The following is a 23,228-nucleotide window of genomic DNA, read 5'->3' on the forward strand; positions in this document are numbered from 1 at the left end:
ACAGATATTCTGAAAGTTCTTACATTGTAGAGTGGTAAAAATGAGAGATGGTTAATTTTTAACAGAGAGCAAGTTATAAAAACTGTGTTTATTACAAGATCACACTAAAGAACAGATAATGTATGAATAAAGGAAGCCAATAACAAAAAAATTATTTAACAAAAATAAGACGGGGATAAGGAAAAATAGGGAGACAAGCAGACAGCTAATACTATGATAGTTAAACTCAAATACAAAGATTTAATTTTAAAAAATAATCTATACAAGCTACTAAAAAGATATTTTGGGGGAACTGATTTTGTTTAGCAGACAGGCTTTTCCTATACTACCTAGACTGATGCCAAAAGTGGGCTCAAATGATCCTCGTACTTTGCTTTCAAGTAACACTGTGACAGGCGCATGTCACAATGCCTAGAAAATGATGTCTTTTACCTTAAGAAAAGTTTAAAAGGGAAAGGAAAGAAAGGAGGTTTAGCTCTCCTTTCAGAAAACAGATTCTTTCAACAGAATTCAAATAAGACTTTTTATAATGATAAATGATTTGATCTATAAAAATACAATAATTCTGCATTTATGTCAACCTATATAAATAACTTTAATATACGCACTGAACCATACTTTTTTATTGCTACACATATTACAAGATAATTGAAATAAAAAATAAATCAAATAAGTGATATACCTTAGCTCTGTAGGAATGAGAACCCCCTTGAAAATTGATGACTCCGTAAGCATCTGTTGGGCTCTGTTCCGTGTGCTTTTCCACAGACCATTCTTCTATTGCCTGATTAAAATGTTCACCCAATTTCACATCTGAGTATTTCATGGCAAGACTTGCAGTAAAGCAAGCATGTTGCTTGACCAGACGACCACAGAAACACCTAAAGAGAAAAGGCAAGATCATATAGCACCCTTTCACCAGGCAACGGTGGCACACACCTTTAATCCCAGCACTACTGGAGGCAGAAGCAGCCAGATCTGTGAGTTCAAGGCCAGCCTGGTCTACAAAGTGAGTTCCAGGACAGCCAGGGAAATTCTGTCTTGAAATATAAATAAATTAAACTAAATTAAATTAAAAGAGAGACCTTTCAAAAAATTAAGAGTGATTGGAAAGGGGTAGGAAGGGTAACAGAACCCCTGTGATACGACAGTAACAGAGGAAAGACTGGCAAGGGAAGGGCTAATGTGGGCATGGGGAACAGGGATATGGGAGAATAACCCAAACTGTGCATGTCTGAAAATGCTGTAAAGAAACCTACTCATTTGTAAGCTAATCAGAAAGTAAATTTAAAAATTAAGTTACTGAAAAACTGGATTAAAGTGAACATAAAAAGTTTGACTTTTTGATTCTAGGGTTTTTTGTTTGTTTTTTACCACACACTATGAATAGAATAAGTACAATAGTATATGATAATGAAAAATTTAGTGTAAGCCATTTATAAATGGTGGTATATAAGAGAAATAATATTCAGCTATAGAATGAGATGAACTTTGAATAGACACGATATGGATGCAACACAAAATCATGCTGCCAGTGACATAAGCCAAACACCACAATGAATGTATTTACACGACTCCAGGCACACAAAATTCAAGAAAATGCAAACTAACCTATCTTTTCAAAGGGTGATAAATGATTGCCTGTGGCAGGAGCAGAAAGAGTGATAGTATGCTACCTAAAACTACTCTAAAACATATGAATTTTATCCCACTGTGTTATACCTAGTGAGTGCTTCTCATATATCAGTTATTTTTCAAAATTTCTGCAACGCATACTAAACGTACCTGACAAGCTGCTGACAGATCTGACATCCTGGAAGACATCTATAAAATGCAGAAAGGTAAATTATTACTTCATGAAAAAACATTTATTTTAAAGTAAACTACATTAACTTCATACAAAAGTATGAAACAAAGGAAAACTATATTATATAATTAATTTCAGTGATACCATAGATCATGTACACCTTGGGTTTATACATTCAAATGACCCTTTTTAAATTTTCATATATTTATGTTTTAAGTATTATTAATTTTGAAATAAAACTAAACAGCTTCAACAAAGTAAAATGACAAATTTAACTACATAAAACTACATTTACATGTAGTAAAAATCTGCAACTAATAAGATCTAAACATAAACTTTTAAAACAAGTTAGTTTCCCCAATATATAAAGAGCTTCTTTAAATCAATTTGTAAAAATCTAACATAAAAAAATGAAAAAATATTAACAGAGTTGACAATAAAAACATATATAAAGATTCAGTTAGGAAAGATTTTAAAAATATTTGAATAGCTTCATGAACATATAGAAGTTTTTTATCTGCTGGTGACCTATATTTTGTGAACTGTATTTTTATGAAAGACAATTTTATATTTGTCAAAATAAAAAATACCAATATGGACCAGAACTGGAGATGTAGCTCAGTGGTAGAACACCTGTCTAACAGGCATGGAACCCTGGGTTCAACTCCTCAGCACAGATAACCAAAAAGCATTTTGAAAATATGTACTAAAGTCAGTCTAAAGCATTTGAAGTGTATGTGAGAAATGAAAACTGTAACACAATACATTATAAGCATTTTGAACATCAAAGAGAAAAACAATATAATTTAAATGTTCACCAATAAGGTACTACTAAATTATTCAGACATAGAACTCAGAAATGCAACAAATGAGAATAAAGAACTAAGCTGGACTATAGCTCAGTGGTGGAGCCCTTGCCTAGCACATGCAAGGCTAAGAGTTCTATTCCTAATACCACTTAAAAAGTTTTCAGTCTAGTGTGATGGTGCATATGGGAGGCAGCAGCATGGCTCTAAGTTCTAAATCAGCCTAGTCTACATAGCCAAGTCTCAGGTCAGTGAGGGCTAAACAATAAGATCCTGTCTCAAAAACAAACCAAACAGAGTGAAGCGATGATCTCCAAAGATAAGTCAACACAACAGATAAAACAGTATATATGTTAAAGTTGGGAAGAAGGTTATACATACATCTGCTTGGACATGCGAAGACTATTTCTAAGAGGTTTGGAAGGATATGCTTCCTTGATCACTTCAACTTGGTTTTCTCTATATAGCCCTGGCTGTCCTGGAACTCACTCCAGAGACCAAAATGGCCTTGAACTCACAGAGATCCACTTGCCTCTGTGTGTCCTACCATGGCCCAGCTCCAACGTATTAATTTTTTTAAGATTTATTTTATGTGTATGGAAGCTTTGCCTGAATTTATGTTTGTGTATCAAATGCGTGCAATGCCCTTCAAGAAGAGGGAACCAGAACCCCCTTGGACTGGAGTCACAGACAAATGTAAGCTGCCATGTGGAAGCTGGGATTTGAACCTAGATCCACTAGAAAAACAGTCAGTGCTCTTAACCAGTGAGCCATTGCTTCAGCCCTCCACATTGTTTTTTGGTTCAGGATAGCTTTCACGGAACCTGGGAGCTGCTGTTTCAGCTAGATTAGCATGTCAGCATGGCCCCTGGACGTGTCTGTTCTGCCTACCACAGTGCTAGGATTACTGTGTACATGATACCACACTCAGCTTTAGATGAGTGCTAGGGAGTTAAACTCATCATTCACTGCTCTTTATTCAGGCCTCTCTGGAAGGTATGTCAAGGAATGGACAGTACCAGAATATTGTGTTGAAGTGAATTTATGGCCAAAGAATAGTAGTGGAAAGAAGAGTTTCATTTAAAGTATTTGATAACAACTTGTGGTTTCTTTAATGTCTGATGAGTGCTTATATTATTTCCACTGCAACAAAACCACAACAAAGTCCTTATCAATAACAGAATCTATTGATTTTGTTTGAGAGGGGAACAAGGTCTCACTATGTAAGCCTTGTCTGGCCTGAAACTCAGAAATCCACCTGTCTCTGCCTCCCATGTGCTAGAATTAAAGGCTTTCACCACCACACACACCCTGCCAAATCTACTGGTTTTTGTTGGTGGTGGTGATGTTTTGGGAGGGTCTTGGTAGATTTTGTTTTGTTTCTCTGTATAGCCTTGGCTGTTCTGTAACTCGCTCTGCCTGGAACTTGGAAATCCATCTGCTCTGCCTCCCAAGTGTGTCACCACCCTTGGCTCTGAATCTATTGTTTTTAATAAAGAGAAAAAAAACCCACACTTTTCTGGGAGAAAAATGGTGTTTCAGAACTAGTATGGTAAGTTAGAATCCTAAATAGGAAGCCCAGAGTTAGGAACTATTCATCATGTTTCCCTGTGATATAACAACAGAACTCATCTTTAGTAAACTATAAGATATTAGAAAAAAAAATCACAGAATTTCATTCTTTCAAGGGACATTAAGGTTTTGTAATGACTGAAAGAGTTAAAATCCTTTGCAGGGTCTGGTAAGTTGCCTCAGTCAGTAAACTGCTTTCCACCCAAGCATAAAGACCTGAGTCTAGATTCCCAGCATCCACATTTAGGAAAGAGAAATGGGGTGGGGAGGACTAGAAACAACAGTGCATGCCTGCAACCCCAATACTGAAGGGCTCCCTAGAATTTGCAGATCATTTAGCCTGGCCACAGGGTGAGCTGTTTCAAAAGGTAAGATGAAGGTTGCCACATGAATGCACACATTCTACATAAACACATACACCCATACACACAGGTACGTACACACACACACACACACACACACACACACACACACACACATACACAAAATTAGAGAAAAAAATTTTCAGAATTTACTAAAATCTGGAGAACATTTTAAAATATATTTTCTCTACAGTCATCAACTAAATTCAAATTTATAACATACACTATTATGGCCAACTAAAAGTCAAGAGGCTGACAGTTTCAGCAGTCCTGACAAGCAGAGGACTGAAACAGTATCACCTGAGTTCAGGAGTTCAAAAACTAGCCTGGGCAACACAGCAAAGCCCAGTGCTAAAACAAAAGAAAAATGGGCTACGGAGATGGCTCAGCAGTTTAGAGCACTTAAAGGATCCAGTTCTGTTCCCAGCAAACACATGGAGGCTCACAACCACTTGTAACTCTAGTTCCAGGGAATCAGTATTATCTTCTGGCCTCCACAGGCATCATGCATGCAAATGATACACTTAAATGAATGCAGGCATACCCATACATATAAGGCATATTTAAAAAAACAAAACAAGGGGCTGGAGAGATGGCTCAGAGGTTAAGAGCACTGGCTGTTCTTCTAGAGGTCCTGAGTTCAATTCCCAGCAACCACATGGTGGCTTACAACCATCTGTAATGAGATCTGGTGCCCTCTTCTGGCCTGCAGGCATACAAGCAGGCAGAACACTGTATACATAATAAATAAATCTTTTAAAAAAACAAAAAAACAACCCTTCCAGGCATGATGGTATCCACTTTTAATCCCAGATGAATCTGAGTTCAAGGCCAGCTTGGTCTTCAAAGTGAGGTCCAGGACAGCCTGGGCTGTTACACAGAGAAACCTTGTCTTGGAAAACAAAAACAAAACCAACCAACCAACCAAAAAACCTTTAAAAAAAAAGGTAAGAGAGTGAATGGGGGGGGGGAGGAGAGGGACATGGAGAGGGGGGGGAGAGGGGGGGGAGAGAGAGAGAAAGAGAGAGAGAGAGAGAGAGAGAGAGAGAGAGAGAGAGAGAGAGAGAGAGAGAGAAGCAGCAAATGGGTCAAACACTCCTTTCCTTTAATCTTAGCATTTGGAAGAAGAGGCAGGCCAGCCTGGTCTACAGATCTAGTTCCAGGACGGCCAGAGCTACAGAGAAACCCTGTCTTGAAAAAACAAAGAGAAAAAGAACAGCACACTTCAAAAAATACTATTCTCCATTTATCACTATTTCTTAAAGATAACAGAATCCACTCTCCTAGTCAATATTCAAGCATTGTATTAGCTGCCAGTCATAATTCACTCTCTTACAAATCATTTGGCATTACATAAACAGTGGAGTCCTTAAATACCAAAAACAACAACAAAAAGTATTATTGACAAAAATCTTTCATGGGGGGGGGCCGTGTGTGTGTGTGTGTGTGTGTGTGTGTGTGTGTGTGTGTGTGTGTGTAGATCAAACCCAGTGCTTCCTGGTGACAGAGGTGCTGATCATTTAGCAAATTTTGAAAGAATTATATACCTAGCTAGGTATAGTGACCCATGCCTGTAATCCCAGCACTCGAGGTTGAGGAGGGAGGAGAGGGAGAGGGAAAGAAAGAAAGAAAGAAAATCACATATCCAAGAGAAGTAAAGTTACAGAGCAGGTATCTGACAGAGAACAGGGTCTAACAGAGAGAAAGGGCAGGATCCAGTGATCTTCTGAATCAGCAGTTCTCAACATGTGGGTTGTAATCCCTTCGGGATACCCTACATATCAGATGTTTACATTACAATTCATAACAAAATTAGTTATGAAGTAATAACAAATTAATTTTATGGTTGGGGGTCACCACAACATGAGGAACTGTACTAAAGGGTCACAGAGTTAGGAAGCTTGAGAACCAGTGTTTTAAATGCTTGTCATGTTTCTTCCCTTATAAGATTAGGGAATGACCTTTGATTTGTATTTTTAATTTATTCTTTACTAATTTTAGGCTTCAGAAAAAAAAATCTTACTAATTACTAATTACTTTTTACAATTGACTAGTGTGTGTGCACACTATGGCACGCACACAGAAGTCAAAGGACAGCTTTCAGTGGTCTCTCCTCCAAGGTCATCAGGACTGTACAGAAAGCCCTTTTACCTACTGGGCCATCTCTCACTGGCCCAAGAATGTTTCTTTTAAATTTTTATTTTATTTATTTGTAATTCTGTGCATATGTGTGTAACTGTGGGGGGAGATGTATACATGAACGACAGCAGAGTTCAAATGAGTGTGTCAGATCTGGGGCTGGAGTTATAAGCAGTTGCGAGCAGCCTGATGTGGATGTTGGAAACTGAACTTGGGTCCTCTGTAAGTTATAACAGTAAGCACTCTAAACTGTTGAGCCATCTCTCTAGTCATATTATTTCTTAGATATTTCTTTCACAAGGTCAACTTTTTTTATACTTATAATGTCCTCAACTGTCAAATTACTTTCCTCTCAAGGCCATTTTAAAGATCAAAAAGGCAATCAGATAACTATAATTCTCTGGTGACAGTTTTTTCTAATAAATATTAATCAATATACATAAACAGGAATATGAGAGGCCTTAGGTTTGATCTCCAAATAAGAAGGCAGAGGAAGTGCCTACTGAGCTCATATTCTTCAGTATCAACCATAACATGTATATTAAGATGCCCAATAAACAAAATCTGAAATATCTTTTTGTTCTTGGGATGGGGGTGGTAGTGGCAAGAGCTTCATTGTAGCTTCTACTGAGATTAGACAGTTAGGATTCAGGGACAGGTAAACGGTGTAAGGAAGAAATTCCAGCACACAGGTACCTTGCTTAGTCTCCCTTGCCATTCTCAAAAGAAAAATTAACAGTGACCTTAAATTATTATGTATGTGACTTTTGTTTACTATAAGCAAATAACAATAAATTTACATATAAGTTTCAAGAAGATCCAAGAAGAAACCAACGTGTGCTTACCTGTGAGGGTCTTTGGAGCTTGGTATAATATACACACACTCCCTCTTGGTCAAAGTGCTCTCTATCCAGGATTTCTGGGACTAAAACAGAGAGTTCAAAGATGGTTTACAATTTCACAGCCTTCTAATCTAAGGAAATAATTTCACAATACATACACAAAAATGTGTGTGGTATTTAATTTTGTTTTAATCCATTAAATATGTGGTATATACTGTGGTGGTATTGTGTTCCCCAAAGTATCGTGTACCTTAATAAACTTATCTGGGGTCAGAGAACAGAAAAGCCACTAGTTAGGCAGTGATAGCACACGCCTTTAATCCTAGCATTCCAGAGACAGAAATCCCTCTGGATCTCTGTGAGTTCAAGGCCACATTGGAAACAGCTAAGCATGGTGACACACGCCTTTAATCCCAGAAAGCCAGCCTTTAATCCCAGAGAGTGGTGGTAGAAAGCAGAAAGATATATAAGGCGTGAGGACCAGAAACTAGCAGCATTTGGCTGGTTAAGCATGTGGCTGGTTAAGCTTCAGGCTTTCAAGCAGCAGTTCAGCTGAGATTCATTCTGGATGAGGACACAGAAGCTTCCAGTCTGAGGAAACAGGACTAGCTGAGAAGTTGGCCAGGTGAGGTTAGCTGTGGCTTGTTCTGTCTCTCTGATCTACCAGCATTGACCCCAATAACTGGCCTCGGGTTTGATTTAATTAATAAGAATTTTTAAGATTCCTGCAACAATATACTATTCTCAGTGGTGGCACACCTAAATCATTAAAATAATTCCACTTAAATGCAACATGATTTAACAGCACTGTGCCAAAGAAAACAAGCCAAGTGTGAGACGCATAGTAAGCCTCAAGAGGGATTAATGTGATCCTAAGCCATTTAAAAGAGCCGAAAGTGACAGTCACATTTAATTTAGAGAAAACAAAAGCCCTAAGCTATCAGGTATTTCTAGAAAGCTAAAGGGCACATAAATGGCTAATGGTACAGCAATACAAAATAACAGAAAGCAAAATTCTAGTCAAAGGAAAGATAGCAGGAAAAAATGTTAAACATCAACAGAAATAAAGGTTATCTATGATCTACTCAGAAAGCAGTCAATCTCATCTGATCTTGGAAGCTCAGATGGGAGATACAGTAAGTTATTAACTGATTACAAACATTTAATCTACCAAATTTATGTAGATATATATCTTTTCTGTAAGATCAACCACATCAAACAGATTTTTTTAAAAAAGCAAAAAATCGATGAGGATAATTAAACAATTCTAGAGCACATATATTTATCACATTTCTCTCTATTCAGGAAAGGTATTTTTAAAAGTTTTAACTCAATTAACAAGTTCAACTCGGTGAACACATGCCTATTTCTGCATCCCACATAAGACCCATTCACTTTCTTCAAGCACACATAGGAATTTCACAAGAAAATGACAGTATATTTATCCATAAAAGATGAATCAACAAATATTCATACAATGTATACTTGTAGAACATACTGGCTGATCACACTGTAATTAACAAAGCACAGATAAAATCGGCCCTCAATATTCACAATAAAATACTTAAGAATCAAAACAAAAGTCACAAGTATCTACAGTTCTTGGATGTGAATGATGGTCAGTCTGTTCTAGCTTGCTTCCTTGTGGTGGTGGTGGTGGTGATAAAACACCTCGAGGAGGAAAAGATTTGTTTCATCTTACACTTCCAACTAACAGTTCATCACTGAGGGAAGTCAAGTCAAGCAGAGCTCATGAAGAAATACTATTTACAGTATCACACAGCTACCTTTCTTTTTTGTTTTGTTTTGTTTTTGTTTTTTGAGATAGGGTTTCTCTCTCTAGCTTTGGAGCCTGGTCTGGAACTCACTCTGTAGCCCAGGCTGGCCTCGAACTCACAGAGATACTCCTGCCTCTGCCTCTGGAGTGCTGGGATTAGAGGTGCCACCGCCCACCTGCCTAAGGACAGCACGACCTACAGTAGGTGGAGCCTTCCTACATCAAGCAACAATTAAGAATGTGCCGGCCAGGTGGTAATGGCACATGCCTTTAAACCAAGTTCTCTTGAGTTTGAGGCCAGCCCAGTGTGGTCTACAGAGTTCCAGGACAGCCAGTGCCACACAGAGAAACCCTGTCTGGAGACACCCCCTCCAAAAAAAAAGAATACTCAAGTATCATTTGCTCACACATACAGGCATACACATAAACAATTATATAGTTTCTTTTAAGCCAAGCATAGTGGGGTACACATGTAATTCCAGTACTTGAGAGACAAGAGGATGGAGCATCTTGAGATCCAGGCCAGCCTAGGCTACCCACTAAGACCTTGTTTCAGGAACACAGACAGACAGACAGACAGACAGACACACACACACACACACACACACACACACACACTCCAAGAAAGAAAAGATAAAATTAAAAAACATCACTGAGCCAGTAAGATGGCTTGGTAGATAAAGGTGTTAACCTGAATCCAATTCCTGAAGCCCACATATAGGAAGAGAGAACTAACTCCCAAAAGCTGTCTTCTGACCTTCACATGTGCATGGACATACACATGCACCAAATAAATAAGTGTAAATAGTAACAATAAAAGAAGAAAAAAACAACAGGAAGGAGAACTAAGGCTATCAAGTTAAGTTATAAGAAATTCCCTAATGTTGAGTAATTAAAGATTGTAGAACCACAGCTCAGTGTCTGAGCAATTCTTAGTATGTACAGTCCCTGAGTTCAATTTCCAGAACTATGTAAGAAAAAAATTTTGTTATATCCTATGCACACACATACATACACATACACACACAAGCATGCAGACATGTGCAGACACACAAAAACAATACAGAAGGATATATTTCTAAAGGAAAACTATACAAGAAACAAAATTAGGAGTGAAGGTCAAACACCCCAATGATAACTCTTAATTCATCTCAAACCCACTTGTTTCCAAAATTCAATCATTCCGACTTTGTTCAAATCTCCATTTACTGCTAGGAAAGGTTCCTTTGAATGCACTTACTTAGACAAAAATTATACCATGGTCCTCAGCCACCAAAGTCACAAGTGAGGCCCTATGGAATTTAGGGTCTTTTCTCAACATTTTTAACACAACAAAACTCATTTTGCATAGTATTTCCAGAACCTTCTTAGTCTAACTAAAATCTGGTTATCTGCTGAAGAAGGTGTTTCTCTTCCATCACTCAGGAAAGAAAACATGTGAGGAAAACTTGTGGCTTCACTACCCTGGCAGTCTTTTTAGAACACCTGAAACTTGATGGATTGTTTTGTTCCTTAGGTATACCTGCATTTCTTCCCCAAAACTCCCACCTTGCCATCATCATTCTGTCTCTTCTGCCACTACTGAGAAAAACTGAAGCAGGCAGAACAGAACTGCAACAAACTCCTATTAGAGCTGGCAAGTTGGCTCAGAGGGCAAACGTAGGTGCAGGACAAACCTAGTAACTTGAGTCTGATTCCTGGAAAAAGGCCAGAGGAGCATTATGCATTTTGTGACCAGCCTGGGCTACATAGTCAGACCCAGTCTCAGTAAAAACAAACAAAAGAACCCAAAACAAAACAACAAGATTACCTTCCTACTGTATCAACACAGTCACTTTTCCTTATGTGACAACTATGTTCTCACTCAACGCCAACCACTGGCCCTGGACCCCATACCAACATTCTTCACCAATTCTCTAGGTTGTTTCCCTTATAAAACTGGCTCATTCTCATCAGGATGCAGCATATTATCTCCAACTCTTTAAAGACAAAATACAAACCTTTTCTTGACTCCTTTTCCCTCAAGCTAAACAGTTCATGTTTCTGCCTCTACTTGATACCACAAAGGGCAGTAGAACCAAGTGTTGGTTTTACTCTCTTCATCTCCTCCAATAATTTCTAGAATCTACTGTATATAGTCAGGTTTTTTCAAGTCAACTTTCCTTGTGTAAGTTTCATTGTTATTGAAACAGAGTCTCACTATGTAACTCTGGTTGGCCTGGAACTATAAAGATCAAACTGGCCTCAAACTCAAAGAGATCCACCTGCCTTTGACTTTAGAATGCTGGGATTAAAGTATTGCACCAATACACCCATCTCTGAAATAAGTCTGACAGACCACCAACTGACATTCTTTAGATCCCCAGGTCAATTCTCAGACTTTGTTCTCACTTATAAAAGAAAAGCACTTAATAAAGTAGATCATTACTGACTGTTGCTACGTGGTCCACTCTTCATTTCCTTTCCCAGTTTTTTTGTTTGTTTTGTTTTCTAAGGTGGGGGTTGGTTCTCAGGGACTGAAGACATTCCGGGACATGCCCATAACTAATGACGTTCTACCACTATGCTATATACCCAGCCCTTTCCAGTTGTTTTTATTTTCCTTCCTTAAGGGAGGGAGGGAGGGAGGGAGGGAGGGAGGGAGGGAGGGAGGGAGATGAAATGGAAATGAAATGAAATGACAAGACAAGTCTCACTATTCAGACCTGGCTAGCCTAGAACTCTAGGGCTGGAATGCAATGGTCTGAAACTCAAGAGATCTGCCTGCCTCTGCTTCTATGCTGAGATTAGTAGCCCCATGCCCAACCTTCCATCTCAATCTTTTAATGGCTGGTATATTAATTTTTTATTTTTTAAAGATTTATTTATTTTTTATGTATATAGTGTTCTGTCCTCATATATGCCTGCATGCCAGAAGGTACCAGGTCTCATTACAGATGTTTTGGGGTTTTTTTGTTTGTTTGTTTTTGTTTTGTTTTGTTTTTTTGCGACAGGGTTTCTCTGTAGCTTTGGAGCCTGTCCTGGACTAGCTCTGTAGACCAGGCTGGCCTCAAACTCAGAGATCCGCCTGCCTCTGCCTCCCAAGTGCTGGGATTACAGGTGTGCACCACCACCACCCGGCTACAGATGGTTTTTGAGTCACCATGTTGGTGCTGGGAATTAACTAAGGACCTCTAGAAGAGCAGATCTCTCCAGCCCTTTAAAAAGTTATTTCTACATTCCATCCCAACACTGAAAAAAAAAAAATTGCAGGCCAGGTGTGGTGGTGCACACCTTTTTCATCCCAGCACTTGGGAGTGAGTTCAAAGACAGCCTGGTCTATATAGAGATCTCAAACAAAAAATTGTATTTCAATCCAAGTCTTCCACTTAAACTCTTATATCACGTATCAACTGCCTGGCATTCAGCTCTTTTGATACCTAAAATGCACCTCAAACTTAAAATTGAACCTTCATGCAAACACTCATTCTTCATGCAGTTTTGCCTATCTCAGCAAATGGCAAATTAATTCTCTCAATAATGTAATAACTGAAATACAGCTCTCTACTGTGGAGATTACAAGAGCCATCAAGACCAGAAGCCAAGCAAAGTTATAAAGAGAAATCTACATACACCTAAAATGCTTCCCTCATATGGACTGTAGGTAAGTCTGTGGTTACTAATGATTGACACAGAAAAGCCTACCACACTGGGGCCAGTGCTATCTATCCCTGAAAAGGAGGTCCTGGTTTGTATAATACAGCAGGCTGAGCAAGCCATATGATCAAGCCAGTAAGCAGTGTTCTTCCATGACTTCTACCTCAACTCCTCCCTGTAAATTCCTGCTCTGACTTCTCTTAGTGAATGGTTGTAAGCTGAAATAAACCCTCTCCTCCTCAGTTTGCTTTAGTCATGGTGTTTTTTCACAACAGAAACAGAAACCCTAACTAAAATAGAAATTGGTACCTACATTATACGACATTTCTATAACAGATCTGACCATGTTTGGGGGATAACTGTCAAAGGACATTAGAACTTTAGGCTGGAAAACCCACTGAGTGTTCGGAGTTTAATGAGCAGCTGTGGGAACTCAAGATAATGCTGAGAACAGAGCAGACAACAGAGGCCTAGCTTGTGCCATTTCAGAGAAGTTTGAGTTCCTTAAAAATTATATGGGAACCATTCCATATACTGAATTAAGAATCTGTGGTTCTGGTCAGCTGGAATAGAAGAATCAGCTTTCGTTAACAAGAGACCAGAACCACTAAAGTGAAATCTTTGCTTTGCTGAGACAATCCATACTGGTCAACAGGGGCTGAAGAATCAGCTATGATTAAGAAAAGAACAGCTTGGGATAGAGAGATGGCTCAGCAGTTAAGAGCACTGGCTGTTCTTCCAGTGGGCCTGGATTCAATTCCCAGCACCCACATGACAGCTCATAACTGTCTGTAACTCCAAGATCTGATAAACATACATGCAGGCAAAACACCAATGCAAATAAATTAAAAATAAATAATTTAAAAAAGACCAGAACAGCTTGCCAGATGGTGGTGGTACACTCCAGCACTCAGGGGGCAGAGGCAGGCAGATCTCTGTGAGTTAGAGGCTAGCCTAGTCTACAGAGTGAGTTCCAGGATAATCAGGACTGTTACACAGAAAAACCTTGTCTTGGAAAATAAAATTTTAAAAAAAAAAAAAGGAAAGAACAACTCTTTTTGTGGCACCTCCTAGGCAGTCAGCCGTGTCGAGGTGAAGCTGAATATCTCCTTCCCAGCCATCAGCTGTCAGAAGCTCGCTGAAGTGGGTGATGAACGCAGACTTCGTACTTTCTGTGAGAAGCACATGACCGCAGAAGTAGCTGTGGGTGCTCTGGGTGAGGAGTGGAGAGGTTCTATGTGGCAGAATCAGTGGTGGGAACAACAAACACGGTTTTCCCATGAAGCAAGGTGTCTTGAGCCATGGCAGAGTGTGCCTGCTGTTGAGTAAGGGGCATTCTTGTTAGAGAGCAAGAACTGAAGAGAGAAATCGCAAATCTGTTCTGGGATGCCTTGTGGATGCCAATCTGGACACTCTCAACTTGGTTATTGTTAAGAGGGAGGTGGGGAGAGAAAGGCAGAGGGAAGGAGGGGGGGAAAGAGTGCATGCATGTGTGTTTTCCTGGACTAACAGAGTACTACTGTGCCTCAATGGTTGACAGATACTACTGTAGCTCAAGGGTCGGGGCCAAAAGAGCTCACAGAGTCTGAAAGCTTTTCAATCAATTTAAAGAAGATGATGTATATCAATATGATATCAGACAGTCCTTGAACAAAGACTATAAGGAGTCCAGGACCAAAGCACCCAAGATTGAAATCTTTTTACTCCATATGTCCTACAACACAAACGCCAACATATTACTCTGAAGAAACAATACAAGAATAAAAGCAAAGAACAGGTTTCAGAATATGCTAAACTTTGGACAAGAGAATGAAGAAAGCCAAAAAATGTGCCAGGAACAGATTGCCAAGAGGCATAGATGAAAGCTTCTACTTCTAAATCTGAGTCCAGTCAAAAATAAGTCTTTAAGAACAACAAATAGGGGTTGGGGATTTAGCTCAGTGGTACAGTGCTTGCCTAGCAAGCACAAGGCCCTGGGTTCAGTCCTCAGCTCCAACAACAACAACAACAACAACAACAAAAAAAAAAAAAAAAAAAAAAAAAAAAGCAAGAACAACAAATAACCCAGGAGTGGTGGCGCACGCCTTTAAACCCATCACTTAGGAGACAGAGGCAGGTGGATCTCTGAGTTCAAGGCCAGAGTGAGTTCCAGGGCAGCCAGGGCTACACAGAGAAACCTTGTCTCGAAAAACCAAAACAATTAACAAATGATCAAAACTTGAAAAAAACTAGCCAGGCAGTGGTGGCGCACGCCTTTGATCCCAGCACTGAGGAGGCAGAGCCAGGCGGATCTCTGGGAGTTCAAGGCCAGCCTGGTCTACAGAGTGAGATCCAGGACAGGCACCAAAACTACATAGGAAACCCTGTCTTAAAAAAACAAAACAAAAAAACTTGAAAAAAATTAAGAGGAGAACAGCATCACTGAGGCAAAATCTTCTGGGAAGTGTTTCCTCAGGGTTGGTACATAAGAGCTGTAGTCCAGAGGGGGCCAAAGCTGTACCTCATGTTGGCAGCCAAACTTGGTGATGTATAAGAGTGATACTTGGTTCTAAAGGCATGAAAGAGTCAAGGAGAGCAGCGGGAGCCTGGCACTATGAGAGATCAGGAGAGGCCAGATGCAGCCTCAGGTGCAGCAGAAGGTCCAGGAATGAAGAGGCCAAGCTGAGGCTTGGAACCATGTGGCAGGTTCAGAGTCCCTAAAGAGAGCCCGAAGAGGCTACTGGTAAAGGTGCAGACTAGTTACAGCGGAGACTCCAGAATTTTGGAGACATGGGGCAATCACCAAGGATAACAATAGCTATGAAATGGAGCTGGCCTGAGCCTATGAAACATGCTATGTATGAAGAGACAGAGAGGTGGAGCTACTCATGCCCTTTAGAACCCAGAAGATTGTGAATCCCAGATGGCTGACACTTAGCTTTACACCAACAGACCTTGGTTTTCCTTTGATTTGAATGTAACTGTGCCCTGGTTCTTCCCTCTTGGAATAAGAAAGTATTTAACTTATTTTAGGATTCCACAGGAACCCACAGTTATGAAACTTTAGTTATTTTAGAGATTTTGAACTTTTTTCTTTTGGGGGATTGTTGTGTTTGTTGTTGCTTGTTTGTTTTTCAAGACAGGGTTTGTCTGTGTAACCCTGGCTATCATGAACTCAGTCTGTAGACCAGGATGGCCTCAAACTCAGAGATTCGTCTGCCTCTCCCACCACTGGTCCAACTGAGACTGAACTTTTTTTTTTTGTTTTGTTTTTGTTTTTGTTTTTTCGAGACAGTGTTTCTCTGTGTAGCTTTGCCCCTTTCCTGGAGCTCACTTGGTAGCCCAGGCTGGCCTCGAACTCAGAGATCCGCCTGGCTCTGCCTCCTGAGTGCTGGGATTAAAGGCAGGCACCTCCACCGCCCAGCGAGACTTTGAACTTTTAAAGTGTTTTAATTCTTAAAGACTGTTGGACTTTAAAAAAGTTGGAATGTTTTATACTGTGATATTAATATGAGATCTTGGGAATAAGAAAGACAGTTGTGGTTTAATAGTAATGTAGTGTTGTGTCAAGCTGACAAGGGGTCAGTTGTCTTGATCATTTTGTCAACTTGACACAATCTAGAGTTACATCTGACAAGATGAACCTCAGAAAATGCAAGTCTGAAAAATATTTTCTTGATTAATAAATGACCGATGTTGAAGGGCACACAGTTCACTGTGGGTAGTGCTACCCCTGGGCAGCTGGTCCTGAGTTGTATTAGGCAGGCAGAGCAAGTCATGAGGAGCGAGCCAACAGGCAGTATTGCTCCAAAGTCTCTGCTTTAGTTCCTGCCCCCCTCCATGATGGAGTGTGACCAGAGTTATCAGATGAAATATACCCTTTTCTCCCCAAGTTATTTTTGGTCATAGTGTTTTATAAGAGCTAACTAAAACTCTTTTTTAAAAATGATTTATTTTGCCGGGCTGTGGTGGCACATGCCTTTAATCCCAGCACTCGGGAGGCAGTCAGATGGATCTCTGTGAATTCTAGGCCAACCTGGTCTACAGAACAAGATCCAGGACAGGCACCAAAACTACACAGAGAAACCCTGTCTTGAAAAACAAAAACACAAAACAGAACAAAAAAAAAGATTTATTTTTATTCTATGTGTACTGGTATTTTGTCTGCATATATGAATTGTGCGAGGGTGTCGAATTCCCTGGAACTGGAGTTACAGACAGTTGTGAGCTGCTATATAGGTGCTAAAAATTGAACCTGGATCCTCTGGAGGAACAGCAAGTACTCTTAACTGCTGAGCCATCTCGCCAGCCCCTGACTAAGACACTTACTAGCCGGGTGGTACTAGCACAGCACTGTAGTTTATTCTTAGTACTCAGGAGGCAGAAGCAGGCAGATGTCTGTGAGTACAAGGCCAACCTGGCCTCAGGGTGTAGTTCTAGGACACTAAGGTTATACAAAGAAACCCCTGTCTTGAAAAAGAAAAAACAAAACAAAACAAACAAACAAACCCATTTTGTTGTTGTTGTTTTGTTTTGTTTTTTGTTTTTTCGAGACAGGGTTTCTCTGTGTAGCAACAAACCCATTTTTTTGTTGTTGTTGTTTTGTTTTGTTTTTTGTTTTTTCGAGACAGGGTTTCTCTGTGTAGCTTTGCGCCTTTCTTGGAACTCACTATGTAGCCCAGGCTGGCCTTGAACTCAGAGATCCACCTGGCTCTGCCTCTCAGTGCTGGGATTAAAGGCGTGTGCCACCACCACCTGGCACAAACCCATTTATTAATGAAACTTCAAATTATAAAGATTAAAAACAAATAAAATTACTTTAAAAATAGTTTATTTAGGGTATGTCAGAAATATTCTATGAACTACTACTGTAACAAGTTATAAAACACCTCAAGGTTTATACTGGTTTTGTTTGGTGTACCAACTTAGGGCTCTAGAATTTCCATAAGGCCTAAAAGAGTTGAAAAAGGGCTTCTAAATACACAGTAATAGAGCCAAAAACAGCTTTATACTTCATGTCTCATACAGGTCGAGATTTAGAGACGCCAAGGTACAAAGACACCGTGGCATATGGGCTTGAGTGCAGCATGTCGGATTCCTGCTACACTATGCAGAGGCGTCTGCAACTGCGCAGCATGGTGCATGGTGAATATAATTTTTGCTAGTACAGACAAAAAAAATGTTTCTGAGCTACACTCTGTTTTACTGGAGGCATATACCCACTGCTTCTGAGAGTTGGTGGTACACATGGCTCCCAAAGCTTATGGTAAATGTACCAGCACCATATTGAAAAGCTGAAGTGGGCAGAGTCAGCAGCCAAGGCTTCTGCTTCAGTGCTAACTAGCCACTGCAGTTTAAAGCAATAGATTCACAATAAGACAGATTCAGATGGAATAAAACTTTAAATGGTTTACAGTGTGTGTAAAAATGTACATAGGCTTAGAAGAGAGAAGAAAATGAATATAGACAGTTATATAAAGAAATAGTTTTAAAAAATAAAGTCTTTAAAGAAACAGTAAAGGTAACATAAAAATAAGCCACATAAAGATGGATATTACACACAGAGTCTGGATTATAGTGTCTTTGGGATTTTTAACTGGAGAGAGACATTTGATTATAAAGGCTGCTAAATTAAACCAAATATGAATTTTAAAGGTATCTTGACTCCAAAATTTGGATCTAAGGATATGTTGCTTTGGAAAGGAGGCTCTGCTTTTGTTTCCACAGGAAGCAAGAGGCTATGGATTTGTTCCAGGTTAAGATGGATCTGATTTGATCAAGTGAGACCTCCTAAACCTTGACAGATGGTATCTATCAACAAAGATTATAGCTGGTCTTCCCAGGACTTGACCATAATTCTTAATTTTCTCAGGATCCCCATAAGAATACAGCACCCTCAATCATCAGGAAGTAGCCTAGAAAACTAGGCCCACATTCCCAAAAACTGGATTATGGATATTTGTCTTTGTTTCGAGATTGGTTACAAATTGTTATTGGTCATAGTAGTCAATATCTTTCTAAAGAAAATAGGGGGCAGGATATGATAGGATGAAAGGGTAGATTATTGAATCTGCTTTTAAAGAGCAGCAACTTGTGTAAAATGTTTTAAATTGCTATAGATTTTGGGTTCTTTTTCTTTTTTCTTTTTTTTTTTCCCCAAGACAGGGTTTCTCTGTGTAGTTTTGGTGCCCATCCTGGATCTTGCTCTGTAGACCAGGCTGGCCTCGAACTCACAGAGATCCGACTTGCTCCCCCTCGAGAGTGCTAGATTAAAGGAGTGCACCACCACCGCCCAGCTAGATTTTAGGTTTTTTACAAATTTAAAGTTAATTTTGTTTTCCTGTATATATATTTGTACTCTTGTTTAAGGTATTATGTTTGTAGAGCTCATTTGAAATTGTATAACTAAGAAATACAGATTAATAATTAGTTATCCATGATAATCAAAGTTATAGTCATGTTAGTTACATTTTCTAGGTATACATATATATTTCAATTAGGTAGGTAATCTTCAAACACTTCAAAGACCTACAAAATATGGCATTTAAAATTATTTAAAAATTTAGACTTTCTGGATAATGAGACACATCTGCTCCTGGCAGCACCAATTTACTTCAAAGAGAAAGATGGGCATCAAAGACACTCTATATATGAAGTTCTTCTTGGCAAAAATAGCCATTTGGGCAAGAGACTATTCTTGCCTGGACTGCTTGACAAAATGTTGTATTGACTAAACATGCAGGACCCACAGGAAGGTGACCACTAAACTTTGCAAGATGAAATGGTCCTTCAGGTTCCTGCTTTGCAGAGGAGACTGCCAGACATTCTACAGGACACAGGAAGAAGCGAATGAGAAACTCTAGGCCTGTAGGCTGAAGAATAGATGCCCAAACATTACAGAGGAACTATAGGTGACTGTCCAGGCAGCCAGCTGTCGCTATCATTGTAGATTTTTAGAAGTTGCTTACAATGTATTTCCTACCTACTTAGGTAATATAGTCTTCTGGAGTCTTTGATGTAGTTTAAGAGTAGATAGTTATAATTTCCTTGGTTATGATAAAAGATAAATTAGATATGAAACTTAAAACTCATAAATATAGGATAGATAGAATATTTTCTTTAATTTTGCCAAATACAAATAGACTAGCTATTATAACTGTAATTCCTGCTTGATAACTGTTCTATTATATATAATTTTACTATGTTAAAGGAAAAAAGCCTGAGCTAATGGCCGAACAGTTATAATTAATATAAGATAGTTATAATTTCCTTGGTTATGATAAAAGATAAATTAGATATGAAACTTAAAACTCATAAATATAGGATAGATAGAATATTTTCTTTAATTTTGCCAAATACAAATAGACTAGCTATTATAACTGTAATTCCTGCTTGATAACTGTTCTATTATATATAATTTTACTATGTTAAAGGAAAAAAGCCTGAGCTAATGGCCGAGCAGTTATAATTAATATAAGCCTCTATGTATTTACTTGGTGGATGTGAGTGGGAGAAATCTGTCCCAACCACCAGCTGGGACACAGGAAAACTTCCAACTACAGTTTTGTATGCAAGATACCTGAAAATAGTTTATTATAATTTACTTTATAGAGCCATGAATGGTAGTACACACCTGTAATCTAGCACTTAGGATGCTAAGGCAGAAGGCTCACTAATACAGTCAGATTTTTCTTTGGGTTGCCAACTCACAAATAATGACACAGAGACTTACTATTAATTATGAAAGCCTGACCTTAGCTTAGGCTTGTCCCACTAGCTCTTATAACTTAAATTAACCCATATTTTTATTAAACTACAGTCTATCATGTGGCTTTTTTCCTCTATCCCATTGTGTGTATATGACTTGTTCAGTGACTGACTGGCTTCTCCCTGCACCAGATTATTTCCTCCTACTTCCTTTCTCTGTCTGGAAGTCCTGCCTATACCTCCTGCCTAGCTATTGACCAGTCAGTTTCTTATTACACCAATCACAGCAATGTACCTTCACACAACGTACAAATATCCCACAACACACTAGTTTAAAGCCAGCTTGGACTATAGTGAGTCCAAGGCCAACCTGAGCTACAGAGCAAGATCTTGTTCCAAAATAATAAAGTATGTAAATAATTGCTTTATATAATAATATATAATGAAGTCATGGGAGTACAAAAACTTACAGTGGTAGTTTGAATAAGAAATGTCCCTCACAGATTCATGTACTTGAACACTTAAGCCCAGCTGGTGGTATTGTTTGGGGATTTTATGTAACTTTTGGGTGGAATCTTGCTGAAGGAAATAATCACTGGGGGCAGGCTTTAAGGTTTTATAGGATTGCCCAACTCATTCTTTCTTTGCTTGCTCTATGCAGATGAAATTTGATTTCTGTTTCCTGACTGTCAGGTATGACTCATACACCTGCTGTCGGCCTTCCCCACCATGATAGAGACTCTATGCCTCTGAACTGTAAATCCAAATATACCCCTTCTTCCCTATGTTGCAACAGACAAATATCTACTACATCTTCCAAGGAATCTTTCTAGACCCAACGAAAGATAAGGACTTCAGAAAGTCACAGATGGTGCTGGAGAAATGGATCATTGGTTAAGAGCACTGGCTGCTCTTCCAGAGGACCTGAGTTCAATTCCCAGCACTCACACTGTGGCTCACAAACACCCGTAAGTCCAGTTCTAGTGAATCTGAGGCCCTTTCTAGCCTCAACTATCATTGCTTACACATGGTACACAAACATACATGCAGGCAAAACACCCACACACGCAAAATAATAAAAATCAAATAATTTCTTTTAAAAAAGACCACAGATTATCAACAAGTCAGCATCAACTGTTCCTCTCTGGTGAGAGTTCTTAGATCAACCATAGAGCAGATCAATCTAATCCTACTTTTTTGTTCTTAGAGGGAGAGAAAAAAATTTTCTTTTTTTTTGGGGGAGGGGGTTCTAGACAGGGTTTCTCTTGTGTAGCTTTGCACCTTTCCTGGAACTCACTCTGTAATCCAGGCTGGCCTTGAACTCACAGAAATCTGCCTGCCTCTGCCTCCCAAGTACTAGGATTAAAGGCGTGAACCACCACCACCCGGCTTCTTTCTTTCTTTTTTTTTTTTTAAATAATTTATTTAACTTTATTTTATGTGCATTGGTATGAAGGTGTCAGATCCCCTGGGACTGGAATTACAGACAGTTGTGAGCTGTCATATGGGTGCTGGGAACTGAACCTGGGTCCTCTGGAAGAACAGCCAGTGCTCTTAACCCCTGAGCCATCTCTCCAGCCCCTGAAAAAATTTATATCTTTACTGATGTATAACTGACTAATAAGAACTATATGCTTGGGGCTGCTCTTCCAGAGGTCATGAGTTCAATTCCCAGCAACCACATGGTGGCTCACAACCATCTGTAATGAGACCTGGTGCCCTCTTCTGGCCTGCAGTCACATATGCTGTATACATAATAAATAAATAAATCTTAAAAAAAAAATAAAGTGTAGAAACATAGTAGATGTTAGTGTAGAAAATTATTTAAAAAAAAAAAAAAAGAACTATGTGCTTCTAAGACAGCCAGGACGTTACACAGAGAAACCCTGTCTCAAAAAACCAAAAACAACAACAACAACAACAAAAAGAAAGTTAAGAAAAAAGAACTGTATGAATTATCTAGGTGTAGTGGCACTGCCTGTGATTCCAACACTTAGAAGGTGGAAGCAGGAGGATTGGGGGGTTGAGGTCAGTCTGGGCTACACAAAGAGTTCCGGGCTAACTGGGTTGTAAGCCAGACCCAGTTTCAAAACAAAACAGTAAGAAAAGTAGTGTATCTTCAAGGTATGCAATCTGAAACTGTGAAGCAACTGTAATTAAACTAATGTATCTATTATCCAAATATACTCTCAGCAGATTTCAAGTATACAAAACATAATTCATCATGTCAATTAGATTTCCAGATTGTATTCCTCTTATGAGTATAAATTTAAACACTTAAACATTATCCCTTGATTCTCTCCTAATGTTATAGGTGTGGATCTGAGTCTAAAGGTTCCTGCCTAAGTATTTAGGTTCTTTCGTCCCACAGCAAAGAACTGGACCCCGTAACACATGATTAGAAATAGGAATAGAGCGGGGGGGGGGGGGGGGGGGGGGGGGGGGGGGCGGCGGCGGCTCACGCCTTTAATCCCAGCACTCAGGAGGCAGAGCCAGGCAGATCTCTGAATTTGAGGCCAGCCTGGTCTACAAAGCAAGATCCAGAAAAACCAAAAACCAAAAACCAAAAAAAAAAAAAAAAAAAAAAAGGAACAGAGACAG

The 23,228-nt window shown here is 39.3% G+C and overlaps 1 protein-coding gene across 5 annotated transcripts in view; it reads right to left on the reverse strand.

Annotated features, from left to right (window-relative positions):
* The window catches only part of Trpm7 (transient receptor potential cation channel subfamily M member 7), a 103,495-nt gene that overhangs the window by 70,838 nt on the left and 9,429 nt on the right, over positions 1-23,228 (reverse strand). For all 5 annotated transcript variants that reach the window (XR_013050726.1, XR_013050727.1, XM_076570568.1 and 2 more), the window contains exons 2-4: positions 7,532-7,611; positions 1,786-1,824; positions 683-881 (exon numbers count right to left, since the gene is read on the reverse strand). Coding sequence is in view for 3 of the 5 variants with exons in the window: in XM_076570568.1 (XP_076426683.1) it covers positions 683-881; positions 1,786-1,824; positions 7,532-7,611 (318 nt within the window). In the remaining 2 variants the exon portion in view is untranslated. The remainder of the gene's footprint in view (positions 1-682; positions 882-1,785; positions 1,825-7,531; positions 7,612-23,228) is intronic.

Source organism: Peromyscus maniculatus, chromosome 4, assembly GCF_049852395.1.
Source record: "Peromyscus maniculatus bairdii isolate BWxNUB_F1_BW_parent chromosome 4, HU_Pman_BW_mat_3.1, whole genome shotgun sequence".
Lineage (NCBI taxonomy): Eukaryota > Metazoa > Chordata > Mammalia > Rodentia > Cricetidae > Peromyscus > Peromyscus maniculatus.